Consider the following 14,817-nt stretch of genomic DNA (forward strand, 5'->3'; position numbering starts at 1 on the left):
AGCCATGGCCATTCACTTAAGTACTGTCTGTGACTGCTTTCAGGCCACGACAGCAGAGTTCCATAGTTACAGCAGGGACAGTATAGCCCATAAGGCCTAAAATATGTACTGTATCCCACTTAACAGAAAAAAGATTTTCAGACCCCTGAATAAGAGGAATGGCATATGTTAGTCTTTCTGTTATTGAAAATGGATCTACAAAACCAGAAGTCACTTTGTTACAGATAGACTAACAAGTTTTTAGAAGCACAGTTAATTCAGATCCCAAATCTGGGCTTGCAAAATATAGAAGAAAATGTGAGAAAACAATAAAAGAAATGTTGGAATACAGAGGGCTTAATGTTTAGTGAAGTTTTAAGTTCTGTGAGAGATTAGATTTAGAGTACCACAACACTGGTTGTTACAGAAGCACCTACCTTAGTTATAAAATCCGTTCTTACATAGTTGGAGAATAGCCAGTTCTACAAAGTTTTGCTATAGTGTCTTAAAGTGAGCAGTTATGCCGTGACAAGTTCAGTGGAAAATTTTTTGAAACCTGTTTACATAGGCTTTTTCTCCCAACGACAGTCTTTGTTCCTACTGAATTTGTTTCCTTAATTCCGTTTCACATAACAATAATAGGAAGCATTCAGAAAGTAGGGATATTTTCTTTCTTTGGATCCACGTTACCTGGAAATAACTAATATCCAGAATCTCAAATCACTTAGTAAGGTTTTGAAGCAACATCACTTTCGTTAATTTGAGAAAGACATTCTTAAGAGAATCTTGTGTGGAACTGTTTGGAGTATAGTAGAAATGCCTCGAGACTGAAGTCGAATATTCCTTTTAACTAGGCCACTAAAGAGATGGTGAAGAAACCTGAGTCTGTAGTACCAGCTACTTGGGCTGCTTCTGTGAGGGAGAAGCCACTAAGGCTCACACCACTGATTATAGGGGGTTTCCTCACCGCTGAGTCTAATCCTTAGCGGGGTGAGGGCAGACGAGTTTATCTGAGGGACTGTTCATCTGTATGGTCCCACACGCTTGTGTGGGATAGAGCTAATGGAAGGAAATAAATAAAAAGTCTGTATCTTGTCAAGATCAAGCAATGCTATGGCGGAGCTACAAATTTTACAGTAATAAAAGACGTACTGTTGCCAAAAAGACATTGACTCTCATTCATTTTTACACGTTTCTCTTTTGTTTTAACTTTTGAGTCTTATTTTATCTTGTTTCTGTGACACTTATTCTGTATTAGAGCTGTTACAGCTCTGCCAAGAATTCCTTATGCTGTGGTTGCTCTTCAGGGGATTGTTCCTGAGAAAGGGTGGTGAGTAAAGCACTGAGCCATCCCTCGATGCTGTAGAGCTAGATGGAGGTGTATCTGTTTTGATGTAGTGACTACAGCTTTGAGTGGGACTTCGGATCCTTCAGGGTAGGAAAGTACAGTAAGCTGGGAACTCTCTATGTCCTTCTGTAACCTTGTTGGTGGTGCCTTAGTTGTATCCGAGTCTGTATTCTGTTTTGCTGGAAGCTCTTGCATTCATTTAATAAATGTCTATTAAACACATATGTTTTGTGCTGGATCCTGGGGATTTTATGATCATTGAAACACAGCATCAGGTCCCAAAGAGTTTGCAGTCAGATGGGAGAGTCAGATAAAGAAACAGGTGTTAATAGTACAAAATAAAAACTGAGGAATTAAGAATTAAGGAAGCCAGTTATTAATTTAAAAAAAATATTGAACCAGGATGGTTAAATGGAAAGAGCATTGGATTTAGATTTTGTTGATCTGATTTTAAATCTTGATTCAGTTACCTAATAGATATGTTATTTTACTAAAGTTAACCTTTGTGGCACTTGCAAGGTTGTTCTGTTTTAGAAACAAATACATGTAAAGCACTTGATGTCCAGTGCCTGCTGAATAAATCATTTGTTTTTTTCCTAAATCATGCACCACAAATTTTTATAGTTCCAAAACCTATAAATAGAAAAATCATTTCTCTGGCCCCTACTCCACAGGAGATATGAAAAGAGGCTATTTTAAATGTTTAAATGAACTTTGTAAACATCCTGCCTATGAGGAAACTATTAGAAATGAAATTTTATAATTATTTCTTATAAAATGTATCTAAATTTCCATTATTAAGATATTGATTAAAATTAAACTTAACAGTATTACTTGTAAAATATGCTAGTAATTCTGTAATCACTGGTCTTATATTTTATTTGTCAGCTTAAAAAGGGAATATAATTCTGTCTCCTCACCTCCCTGGAGCACTCTGTGGTTTAGCATGTCAGTTACTTTTAACCAAACTGTGGTTTATATCCAGAAGTTGTAATGGTTATAACCTTTTATCATGAGATGTTCAAAAAACATTAAAATAGATCATCAGTAAATTGATAAATATATTTTTTTAAGAATCATTCATCATTACAATTTGAGTTTTTTCTATTTAAAGAATTAAAAGCTGCAATATTTAGAAAATAGTATCATGCCTCATGGTGACTCAGACAGTTAAGACTTGTCTGCAATGCTAGGCGATCCGGGTTCGATCCCTGGGTCAGGAAGATCCCCTGGAGAAGGAAATGGCAACCCACTCCAGTAATCTTGCTTGGAGAATTCCACGGACAGAAAAGACTGGCGGGTTACAGTCCAGGGGGCACAAAGAATCTGATATGACTGAGCAACTAACACTTTCACTTTCATTGTGTTGTATTTAGAATGAAACAGAATAAGAAATTCGCTTTTAAATGAAAGAGTTTTTTTTTTTTTAATTATGTAACATAAAATTAGAAATTGAAATTGGTCTAACAGCAACAGAATTTGTAATTCTTTGAAAATGTCAAAGTTAGTAGCTCAAATCTGAATACTGTACTGAGGAGGGCATAGATCTTATTCCATTATGTGACCTTTGCAGTTTTGCTACACTTTATAACTATTCCAGATTTATTTGTTAATTCTATTACAGCTGTCCCTTAAAACTAAGACAAGCTGATATTATTCACTAGAAAAAATATAAATATAAGATATCAACAGAACATGAAACTTTTTAAATGTATTTTATGTAAATCACTCTAAATTATAAATAGGAAATAGTGATCAAACAAAAACTTTTCTGAAGGAAGAAAAAGCCAGGAAACAAGAGTCGGGTAAGAGGTGGGGGAGAAGCCTTAGGATAGTGTTGGCAGGGCAGTATAGTGATAGTGACGGAATGAGAAAATGGGTGTGTTCTTCCATCACTGCTGTTTTCCTCTGTGCTTGTATCAGACAAATGGCACATGCCCAGGGGGAACAGGGGACAGTGTTCTGAGGACAGGAACCGCTTTTATACAGCCCTGCCAGATTCGTCAGAGTAATGGTGCATCTGCTTTTGGTTACTTAACCTTGCTGTGGATACATTACTGTTTCTGTAGCACTTTCTTTAGTGGGTTCTCACTCACGTTACCTTCTTTGTCATGGCTGTATGGGATTGTCTGTTGGCAGATCAGCACCATGTACCCTTTCTGCACCTTGCCTAATGTGATGACTTCCTGGAAAGTGTGCATGCTTGTTTTTCCCCTCATTGTGTCCTCCCTGTCCCACTTCACCAGATGTGCAATTTAGATATCCAGAAGTCCATTACAGACAGTTGATCTGTAGGGATTGTCTTTTGTTTTTGTCTGTTTTGATTTTTTTCCCCCTAACAGCAGAATTTCATTTTTGCCCTTCCCAACTACCCCCTCTCCATAGCAAAATTCTGCCCACTGGAATGTGAAGATAGACATTAACTGATTTATTATTAAGCTTTCAGTGAATTTTTGTAAGCTTCATGACACTGTGTTATGTGGTATTACAGGGCAGTTTGGTGAAGTACATAAAAGTAGTTAGATTGTGAAGATGAAGTATTCCCAACATATTTTCACCAAAACTACTATTTAAATCATACTCTAATGCTTATATTTATAAAATGCTTCTAAATGTTCTGTTGTGAGATCTAGTCAATACAGGTGGCTTTAACTATGGGTTAGTTCCTTCAACCCTTCCCTCAGATAAGCTGGGCTATTATTAGACCATTTAAATGACTTGTATTCTGAGCTTTGTAATATTAAGGTTTTAAAATGCATCTCCAGTCTAAACTTTACAATGTGTTACATTTTAGGTCAGAAGACATGTCTTCATCTGCATGGCATCTTTCCTTACCTCTATGTGCCATATGATGGTTATGGACAGCAGCCAGAAAGCTATCTGTCTCAGATGGCATTCAGTATCGACAGAGCACTTAATGTGGCTTTAGGCAATCCATCTTCCACTGCTCAGCACGTGTTCAAGGTGTCATTAGTGTCGGGAATGTAAGTATATGATAACATCTTTTCAAATTTCTGTTTCTTTGTATTTATATTGTTATTCCAGTTAAAAGAAAATATATCCAATTCAGATATACTCTATTCATTTTTCCTTTAATTCTAATCTAATGGAACTGGGATGAAATTTCTTACTATAACCTTTTAAACCAATTTTTATTGCAGTGAAAGATAAATGGTTAACAGTGATTTTTGTTTTAACTTTTTCCATTTCTCTGCTTCCTAGAATTGTAGAAATTCATCATTTCTACATTCATGTAGAAATTCATGTAATTCATTCATCAACTATTTATTGAGCACCTTTTATGTGCCAGGCACTCTTCTAGATGGCTTGGGATATACTGGTGAACAAAACAAAGATCCTTGTCCCTGTGGAAGTTACATTGTAGTAATGCAAAACCAATGGAAAATAACCAATGAATATAACATGAAATAAATTTATTGACTTATTACATAGTGCTATACAATAAAATATGTAGGACAGGATAAGAAGGATCATTAGTGTGGGTTAGAGAAGCAGACTGGTGGCAGTTTTGTATAGGGTAATCAGGGAAAGTGTCACCGACATGGTAAATGACATTTGAGCAAAGACTTGAAGGTGAGGGGTGGGAACAAAATGGAGACCAGGTGGCTGGAGCAGAGGGAAAGGAGAGTGGACAAAATGAGATTAGCGAGATATAAGAGGATGGAGATCATGCTGGCCAGTAGATCACCATAATCAGTTTTATCTGGTTTGACACCATGAGAATGCACTATCAGATCTCCAAATACAAGGAACATAATTGAACAATGGCCCCAGCTACTGCACTGAAATCCATTTATCATCCCATGTAAGCTGAAGCCATTTTTCATAGGCTTCTCCCACCCAGTGGCTAAGCACAGTAAGAATACTAAGACAGGCCTGTTTGTGGGAGACGCTTGGGGACTTTAGACAGCCTTTCTGAACTTTCACTAGAATCACATTGCAATAGAAGGCACTTCCACTGATCTTCCCTCTCTCTCTCCTTCACTTAGATCGGACCTGTACCTAAGCCTGGTGGCTTTCCCACTCTCTCGTGAGGTCTACCTCATATTCTTTCACAGGTGTTTCCACTAATTTCTTGCTCATTTTGACTTGGAACTTCTTGAAGGACTTCAGACTAACACACTTGAGAACTTAGTAAAAACATTCTTTGCTCTGATCCCAGACCTGATGAATCATAAACTCTAGTTGTGGGGCTCAGAAATTTGTGAGCCTTTCTGCTGATTCTGATGCGTATTCAAGTTTGAGAACCATGGAAGTAGGCTCTTCTAAGGACTTTGGTTTCTATTCTGAGCTATTACGTGATTTTGAGCAGCCATGATCTAACTTTGAAAGGGTTACTTTAGCCTGTGTAGAGAATAGATTGTAGGAGCACAAAAGTTGAATAGGGAGAACATTAGGACTGTTTCATTAATCTGGGTGAGAAAATATGAACGCTTGAACAAGGGTAGTAGCAGGGGAGTAGTGAGAACTGGTCAGCTTCTAGATCTGTTCTGAGAGTTGAGTCCTCAAGATTTGTTCTCTGATTGGATGAGGTTTGTGAGAAGAATCAAGGATGACTATGAAACTTTGAGTTGGTGCAGATAGAGCAGGCTGGCAGGAAAGTTTGGAGCTCATACTGGAACATATGAGTTGAATATATCTCTATGAAATCCATCTTAAATCTGTCTACTTCCACCTGAATCCAGGTTTTCCTCTGAACTACCAGTGTCCTTTTAATTGAATTTTCTTCTTCTGTTCTTATCTCACCCCAGAGCTACAGAAGTATTCTTCTTGTAATGTAAATTGGGTCCTTTTAAAATCATTTAAAATCCTTGAGTGGCTTCATATTGTTTATAGAATAAAATTTAAGCTCTAACCACAGCCTATGTGATCTGACGCCTGCCTGATCTGACGCCTGATATCTGCCTAGCCTGACGCCTGTTTCTGTTCTATCCAGAAACACTGGACTTCTTACAGTTTCTCTGATGTACTGAGCTCTTGCACACCTTTGTACATGGAATTTTCTTTCCTTGAGTGCTCTGCCCTTCTCCAGTACTTTAAATCCTTCACCTCTCTAGAGAAGTTTTCTGACTTCCCTTCTTAAAATAGGTTGATGTTTTTGTTTTGTATCTTTAGCCCATTCTTGTTTCCTTTTGTACTTAACTATTGTTCTTGCTGTTTAGTCACTAAGTCATATCCTACTCTTTTGTGACCCCATGACTGTAACCCTCCAGGCTTCTCTGCCTGTGAGGTTTTCCAGGCAAGAACACTGAGTGGGTTGCTGTTTCCTTCTCCAAGGAGTACTTAATGTAGTTTCCAGTTATTTTAATTTTTTATTAGTTCTTGTGCTTTTCTCACACCAGCATGTAAGTTTCATGAGGAAAAAGACCATGTTTGTCTGTCCATCATTATAACCCTTTGACCTTGTGTGGTGTTGAGCACTTAGTAGAGAAGGCTCAATAACTATCTGATAGAATAAATGAATCAGGTGACATTTCACACCCATCCTATGATGGCAACAATTAGGTTAAAGATAATCATCAGCTTTATATTCTACATTTTTTATGTTTAATGATTTCTGCGGACTTTCCTATACATACTCTCATTTCAAAGTTGAATCTCCAAACAACCTAGTGGAAGAAATAATGAGTCACCAACCTTTTTGTATTTTTGATGGGCATTTGTTAAAAGCATAGCCATATTTTTAAGAGCAGTTGATAGAAATCTAGAAACTTGGAGGCAGAGGTGAGCTATTCAGTCTAATTTATGACTCCAGTCTCTTTTTCTCCTGTTCTGAGGTCCCCTTTCCCCTTTTCCCTTACCATGCATTGTAGCTTCTATGAGTCCTTTACTCTCTCAATATTGGGTGCTTACTTAAGGCAGACAAAGTTGCATCTAACTGTCTAGTTAAAATTTGTACAAAATTCCAGCCTTCCTAGACTGTGCATTATCCTGAAGCTAGGTTAAGAGAGAGGAAGGACCGTGACCTTAGGCTCATTTCAGGGGTTCCCTGCCACTTAGCTACCATGATTCTAGAAAATAGTCTATAAAAAGATTCTTAGTCCATCTAAATTAATTTTTTAAAACTATAATTTTCCTTCTCATTATTATATTAAAAAACTAACTCCAATTATCAGGTGCAACTTTTTAAGTATAAACATATCTACCTTAGACTTAAGTATAAACATATTTACCTTAGACTCTGCTCCATTCTACTTTGTTCCAGAGAGTCTCCCGGTTGAGAAATTCTTTTGGCAAAATCAAGTAAAGTCAACAGTAGCAAGTAAGGATTGCAGTAGGAAGTAAGGATTCCAGGTTAAATTATACAGAGACTCTCTTGGCTAGAAGAAGCAGAAAACTGAGTTTATAGAATGTCCAGGCTATATTTTGAGGCAGAATACATAGAAAAACAGAATCCTAGATTTACAAAGAATTGTAGAAATTTGATAGTCGTGTATTCAGCTTTTGAAATTTATAACATTCTAACTGTAAAAACCTAAAAATCTTTAGCAAAAACAAGGATAGCATGGACCGTACCAGTACAGATTTAACTCTCTTCATTTCCATTTACCTGGCTAAAAGTGTAAACCCTGTATCTTTAGACAAAGAGCTGTATTTATGTGTATGAAAAACACCAAAGCAGGAGGAATAAAGAGTTGAATTTTGCCAGTGAAAGAGAATGAGATCATTCATATAATGTATCTTTCACTCTTCATAGCAACAAAAATGGGGTGGACAGGAAGTGGTATTATCTTTTTTTTGAAGAGGGGGTAAAGGGTCGGGGATAGGGAATGAGGGTCAGTGCAGGCCTTTCAGAGGAGGTGAGTTTAAGCAGAGGTCTGACTGAAGATTGAAAGTAAACCATGCAGTGGTTCAGGGCAGAACTTTCCAGGCAGACGGAATGGCAAGTTACTTGAAAGTGGATCAAGTTAGAAGGGTTAAAATGTTTGGAATGGCTGGAGGAAAAAGGGTGAGTGGGTATGAGATAAGATTGGAGTGAGTGGCAAGAATGAGACAAAGAACTTTTAAGACTTTTTCTTTTTAATAGAAATTGCTTTACAGAAAACGTACAGATGATTCCGACCTAAAGGCTTAGAATAGCTTACTTTTTAAAAGTTTTTAAAATATGCCTCAAATGACTATGTTGCCAACTTACTTCTATACTTGAAGCCTACTACACTATCAGACATGACAGAGAGAAAATGGTATTCTAATGAGGGTAAGTTCTATTTAGTGCCCATCATAAGGGGAAAATACATTTTTTTTTAATGAAAAGAAACTGAGTTTATCCACCTAAAGATTTAACCAACAACTTATTTATAGACAGACTCTAGACAAATACTTTTTATTTTGCCTATAAATTCAGACCTATTTACATATTGTTTCTGATTATATAATCTTTGAAAATGGTAGTCTGTTTTAGAGTTTGAAATCCTCCTGAAATAATATGATAACTCAACTTATTCCTTCTTGCATTGAGAACTTGTTTCTCCTATCATATAGATTTTTGCTTCTCTCTTTCCCTACTGCTGCTGACTGATACCCTGAATTCAACCCAGCCTCAATATAAATAGGTTATTAGTAAGGCCATGATCTTTTCAATCTCTTAAATTCTGTCTGCACAGTTTTCACAGTTTCATTTGATTTGGGTGTGTGTTTTATATACACACACACATATGTACATATATAAAACAGGTAAATTGTCTCTCCTTAGTGAACTTGTAAAATTAATTTTAATAATAGAGACAAATAAGGAGAAGAGATACAAATGCAATTTCCATCCTTTTTAAAGAATTTTGTTGATGAAGAGCTTTAGTTTCTGACAGAAAAAAATGGGGGAAAGTGTCAGAAGGAAGGTCTCTTTTACACAGGCATGGCCTGAGTAGAGCCACTTTTTAGTGGAGCCATGATGGTTGAAATTAAAGTATAAATAGTTTGCTATTCCTTTTTATCCCCAGGTTTTTTAAAGTGGTATTTTTAAACTTTTTAAAAGAATTAACAAGATCTCATGTGTCATGAAATATGACATTGTGGTAGGTTTAATTAAAAAGTCTTGGAGGTTTTTTGTTTTGTTTTTTTTGGGGGGAGGTGGTTGATAATGTTCAATATAAATAATTAGGCCAGCTGAGTTCAATTAGGGCAATAAGTTGCATTATTTCATCTCTGATGAAAATAAATTGAAATATCTATTTTTTGTATTTCAGGCCTTTTTATGGTTATCATGAGAAGGAAAGACACTTTATGAAGATCTATCTTTACAATCCTGCAATGGTGAAAAGGTAAAAAGATAAGTGAAATAAAAATGTGAACAACTATCACTTAAGTATTTTAATAATAAAAGGAAATATCTAGAAGAAAGGCTTGTGTAGTTTGTAGCATTATTAAAGAGTCCAAAATAAAATATGTACATATATGTGTAAAGAGAGAGATCCATAGCTTGGACTCTAGGAAGGATATTTTAAGGGTAAGGGACCTTGTTTTATACCCCTTAACTGATTCTTTTCTGCCTTAAATTTAGAGAGTTTATAGAAGTCGATAGAGGGATGATTGACTGCCTTGTATAATCCTAGTACCCTGCTAGCCAGACCATATGTTCAATACCAAGAGAAATTTGTTCTTTAGTTTCAAAGCAAGGAGAAATGTGTGAGAGTGAGGCCATTGTGGGAGAGCTTTCTTCTGTGAAAGGTTTCTACTTAACCCCTTTTCAGTACTTTTTTTTTTTCCCTGATGAGATAGGTGATGATATTAACATTTTTCCATATTGTTTAATGAGATATATTACCATTTAGAAGATTTATATAACTTAGTGAATATATATTTTCCAAATGACAAGGGCAAGACATTAGGAAATTATGCATGGGTAAAAATAAAGTCTTAGGTAGACCAATAGATTTTAACGTAACAGAGTACAAAAAGTTCATTGATATGGTTTCTGCATTGTTGCTGAACTTTAAGAAACCACCACCCCCATTGCATGTCCATGTAATAATAACAAACATTAACATTTACCTGAAAAGGCTACTCAGGTACTTTTCCTGTTTTCAATTATGTATATGTATATGGCTGGTTTTTTCTTTGTATGTTTCAATGAAACAGTATTTCAGAATAGATTGAGCTGAAGCAGACATGAGAATCCAGCTGTCTTCTATTAAAACAGAGATTTTCAAAGATGTAAAATAATTCCTTTTTCTCACTAAATTGTTTTTGTTTTGAAAAACATAGATTTTTAAAAAATAAAACAATGTTATTTATGTTAACATAGCTTGGGTTTATTGTTATTTTTAAATTAGTAATTTCTGTTTTAACTTGATTTGGTAAATATCAATAGATATAAACCACATAAACAAAAGCTTTTTGATGCTAGCAGTAATTTTTAAGAATGAAAAGGAGTCCTGGGGCTAAAAAACTTGAGAACCATTGGAATAAAACGCTCTTAAATTTCTGTCAGAGAGTCTTAAAATCTATTCACAGCTGTTCTCTACTTTTCACTGCCTATTAGAGCAGAAGAGATTTACCCCTATCTTTAAAGCTCTGGATCCATTCCCTTTGACCCTTTCTTTTCATCTATCAGTTATCCCCTCTCCCTTTCCACCATTTAAACAACAGTAAGACTTAATTTTACACATTCACACATTTATACTCAAAGACATTCATACTCACAGCTATTCTCCTGGAAGAATTTAGCTATACTTTGTGTGTCCAATATCTTATCTCCCGCTTGCTCTTTAACTTAACTCCAATTCTGCTCCCCAATTCAGCCGTCCCACTCAAATTGCTTTCCTTAATTAACTACCTCAGTGTTGTTAAATCCAATTAACACCTCTTACCTTTTGACCTCATGTCCATCAGTGCTTACACTACCTTAAAATAAGGTTGCTTTGTGGTAAGCGTTTTTTCTAGTTTCCTCATACCTGTCTGGTCATTCATATTTATGCCATTTTGTTGGCTCCTCTTTTAACATATGTGTGGTTGGTCCTTGGACTTTTGTCTTGGGCATTTATCTTTTTCTCTATATATGTTCCCCTCACTTTACAGTCTTATATATTTCCATGGTTTTTGTTTTAATCTGTATGCATTTGGCTTCCAAATATATATCAATAGCTTAAATTTTCCTTCAGAGATCCTGATAAGTCAATCAGACCATCTACTGGATAAATAGCACTATAGTTAAGAGGGCTTAAGTCAGAAAAAATTGGAGTTGAATTTTAGCTCTTCCACTTTTGTTTGTGTGATTTTGGGTAAGTTTTTGATCTAAGACTCAACTTCTCTGCTTTATAGTAAGTATTTCTTGAGATTAAGCATTTAGAGCACCTAAGTTTAGACACCAATTGTGCCTAATGCACAGTGCCTCAAAATATGTTTTCTGTGTCTCGTCTATTAATAAAATTATCCTTAAACTCATCTTTATTACTCATTTCTAATGTTTTCATAGAAATCTACCTGAACATTCCAGTATACCTCCAGCTTGTCTAAAACCAGTCAACTCCAGTTTGTCTAAAAACCAAGTTTGTCCTTATTCCTTCTCCAAATAAAAATCCACAAATAAACCTATTTTCTTCCAATCCATTCTGTTTCAATAAATGCAGCACCACCAACTTGCTGCTTAACCTAGGCATTATCCTCAACTTATATTCTATCTCACCCTCCGCGTGTAGTTAGTCATCAAGGCCTGACCATTTTATTCCTCATACGCTTCCTGAATCAGTACATTTCCTTGATCCTTGTTAAAGCCGCCTCATCTTAGTTTTTTCACAGTACCCTCTCACTTTCTGTCCCTAGTGTTTTGCTTTCTTTAGCTAACCTGGTCATTTCAGTTTTCCTGTTCTCTTCACTTGACCGGCAGATTCTTCTTCAGATACGTTAGTAGGCTGTGCGTGATGTGACTTCTCATTACCTCTCTACTCTCCCACCACCGCCCCATAGCCTCTGTCACTAAGCCTCACGCAGTGGTTTTAGTTCTGAATAACCACATTTTCTTGTGACCCTTTACATGTGCAGTTTTATTTGGATGAAATGCTCCTTCTCGTCTGAGAAAAAGTATTTCTAGTTCATTGTTTTGCTTAGAGACTTCTCTCCAAGAAGGCTATGCAGAAACTACAGTCTGTTTATTGTCCCTTCTAGATGGTTTATATACTTCCCCCACATAGCACTTTATGTTATTTATAATTGCCTATTGTTTGTACCCCCCAATATGAATGACAAATTACTCAGAGAAGAAAAATACCAAAAGTGGTAACATCTCTGTGTGGTAGATTGAGTCATATGTCTTCTTTTAGACTTCTTGTATAATCTTTTCAAATTCTTTTTTTGGATTTTTAAAAGAAAAATATATCGTAAAAGCCTTTTTTTTGGACATGTTAGCTTTTTCAGTATAGTTTGCATTAAATTGGTTTTAGAAGTCAAAATATTCTTCATTTAAGACATTTTTTCTCATTTTCTTTCAGAGCTTGCAGCTTACTTTAAAACGATTTAAACTTTCAGTTGCCCCCCCAAAAAACATAAATTTTGAGTAAAATTGAAATGAAAATTTTGTGTGGTAGAGTAATATGTTTTGTTCTCTATATTTGTATAACCATTATTTCACTTAACATTTTAGGAAACACAATTTTATGGTATAACTTTTTTTTCTAATTTAGGATATGTGAACTTTTGCAAAGTGGAGCCATAATGAATAAATTTTATCAGCCTCATGAAGCGCATATTCCCTACCTCCTACAGCTCTTCATTGACTACAATCTGTATGGAATGAATTTAATAAATCTGGCTGCTGTCAAGTTCCGAAAAGCAAGGAGGAAAAGTAAGGTTGATTTCACAAGTTCAAATTAAAGCTTTGAAACAAGTATTATGTAATTGATAATTTATAAAATAATATATACTTAAAAGTAAGTACTGAGTGGATAAGGAATAGAAAGAAATATGCAAAAATATCTTAGAGTTTATCAGGAAAAGAATCTCAGTTATTTTTGGTACCCCCATTTTTCTTTACAGTTCTCTCATTTTAAATGGACAGCTCTGGTTTTTAATATATTCAGAGTTGTGCATCCATCACCAAAGTCAAATTTAGAACATTTTTCAGCACCTCTAAAGAAGCCCCGTAGTCTTTAGCAATCTCCTGCAGTCCTCCCATGCCTTCACCTCTTAGCAACGGTTAATCTCCCTTCTGTCTCTATGTCTGCCCGTTCCGCACATCTCATTCAAATGGAATCATATGTTTGCTTATTTAACTTAAGCCTAATGTTTTCAGGGTTCATCCATGTGATAGCATGTATCAGTATTCCTTTTTATGGCCAGCTAATACTCTGTTGTGTGAATATACTACATTGTTTACTGATTCATCAATGACAGACATCTGGGTTTCCTTCTTTTGGCTATTATGAACAGTGCTGCTATGAACATTCATGTACCAATATTCATATAGCCATATGTTTTCATTTCTCTTGGGCATATACGTAGGAATAGAATTTCTGGTTAAAATAGTCTCTCATCTTTTGAATTTTATTCTGGCTGGATTCCTTCTCTTCTACTTAAGATAAAGTAAAACCAGCATTTTTCCTGCAATTCTACTGTCCTTTCTGTTATGATTTTTTTCTTTTCTTTCATTACCAAACTTTTAAAACCAAAAGTTTGCATTTTTTTCTCATGTTGTTTACCAGCTGTTCTTTTTTGGCTTAACTCCTTGCACTTCTTCTGCCATACCCAAGCTGTGCTCTGAAAAGTAACCAGGGAGGATTTTTTTCCTTGGAATGGTGGGTTAGGTTAATAGGATCAACCTTCTCACAAAAACCAGTTTAAGAGCTAGGTAAGGTTTTTTTTGTTTTTTTTATTCTTAACTGTATCACAAAGATTACAAACAATGAAGAAGTACTGGCCAAACGAGGAACTAGAGTGCTGAAAACCGCCTTTGCCCTGCAGGGTTTTGCTAATCCTCCCTGCCTCCATTGAGACAGCCTTACTGGTGAGGGAACTAAAAACAGCAATTCAGGACCTGCTGAACAGGTTGGAATCCTCCGCAGAAGGAGGTAGGGTTTCAAAGAGACATGCCCAGAGAGGGAAGTGGAACCACTTTGAGACATTTCAGCCCAGTTTGAGTCTCCTGGGACTAAAAAAGACTGCAACATCTACAACTTTTCCTTAGGTGGTGGAATCATTGGATATCCACATACCAGAAAATAAAAATAAGAGCCCAGGACTTCCCTGGCGATACAGTGGATAGGAATCCACCTTCCGGTGCAGGGAACACAGGTTTGATCCCTGGTCCAGGAAGATTCCACATACCACGGAGCAGCTAGGCCTGCGAGCCACAGCTACTGAAGCCCACACTCCCTGGAGCCTGTGCTCTGCAACAAGAGACGCCACTGCAGCGAGAAGCCCAGGCACCATAGTGCAGAGCAGCCCTCCCTCACTGCAGCTGGAGGAAGCTGCCCAGCAGAGGAGACCCAAGACAACCAAAGGTGAATTTAAAAAAGACAGGCAAATAATGAAAAAGTAAA

The 14,817-nt window shown here is 36.2% G+C and overlaps 1 protein-coding gene across 6 annotated transcripts in view; it reads left to right on the forward strand.

Annotated features, from left to right (window-relative positions):
• Window positions 1-14,817, forward strand: part of REV3L (REV3 like, DNA directed polymerase zeta catalytic subunit) — a 169,012-nt gene that overhangs the window by 53,025 nt on the left and 101,170 nt on the right. For all 6 annotated transcript variants that reach the window (XM_040238484.1, XM_040238480.1, XM_040238482.1 and 3 more), the window contains 3 exons: window positions 4,122-4,311; window positions 9,532-9,606; window positions 12,964-13,124. In XM_040238484.1, coding sequence (XP_040094418.1) covers window positions 4,217-4,311; window positions 9,532-9,606; window positions 12,964-13,124 — 331 coding nt within the window. In that variant the 5' untranslated portion in view covers window positions 4,122-4,216. The remainder of the gene's footprint in view (window positions 1-4,121; window positions 4,312-9,531; window positions 9,607-12,963; window positions 13,125-14,817) is intronic.

The sequence above is a fragment of the Oryx dammah genome, unplaced genomic scaffold, assembly GCF_014754425.2.
Source record: "Oryx dammah isolate SB20612 unplaced genomic scaffold, SCBI_Odam_1.1 HiC_scaffold_4, whole genome shotgun sequence".
Lineage (NCBI taxonomy): Eukaryota > Metazoa > Chordata > Mammalia > Artiodactyla > Bovidae > Oryx > Oryx dammah.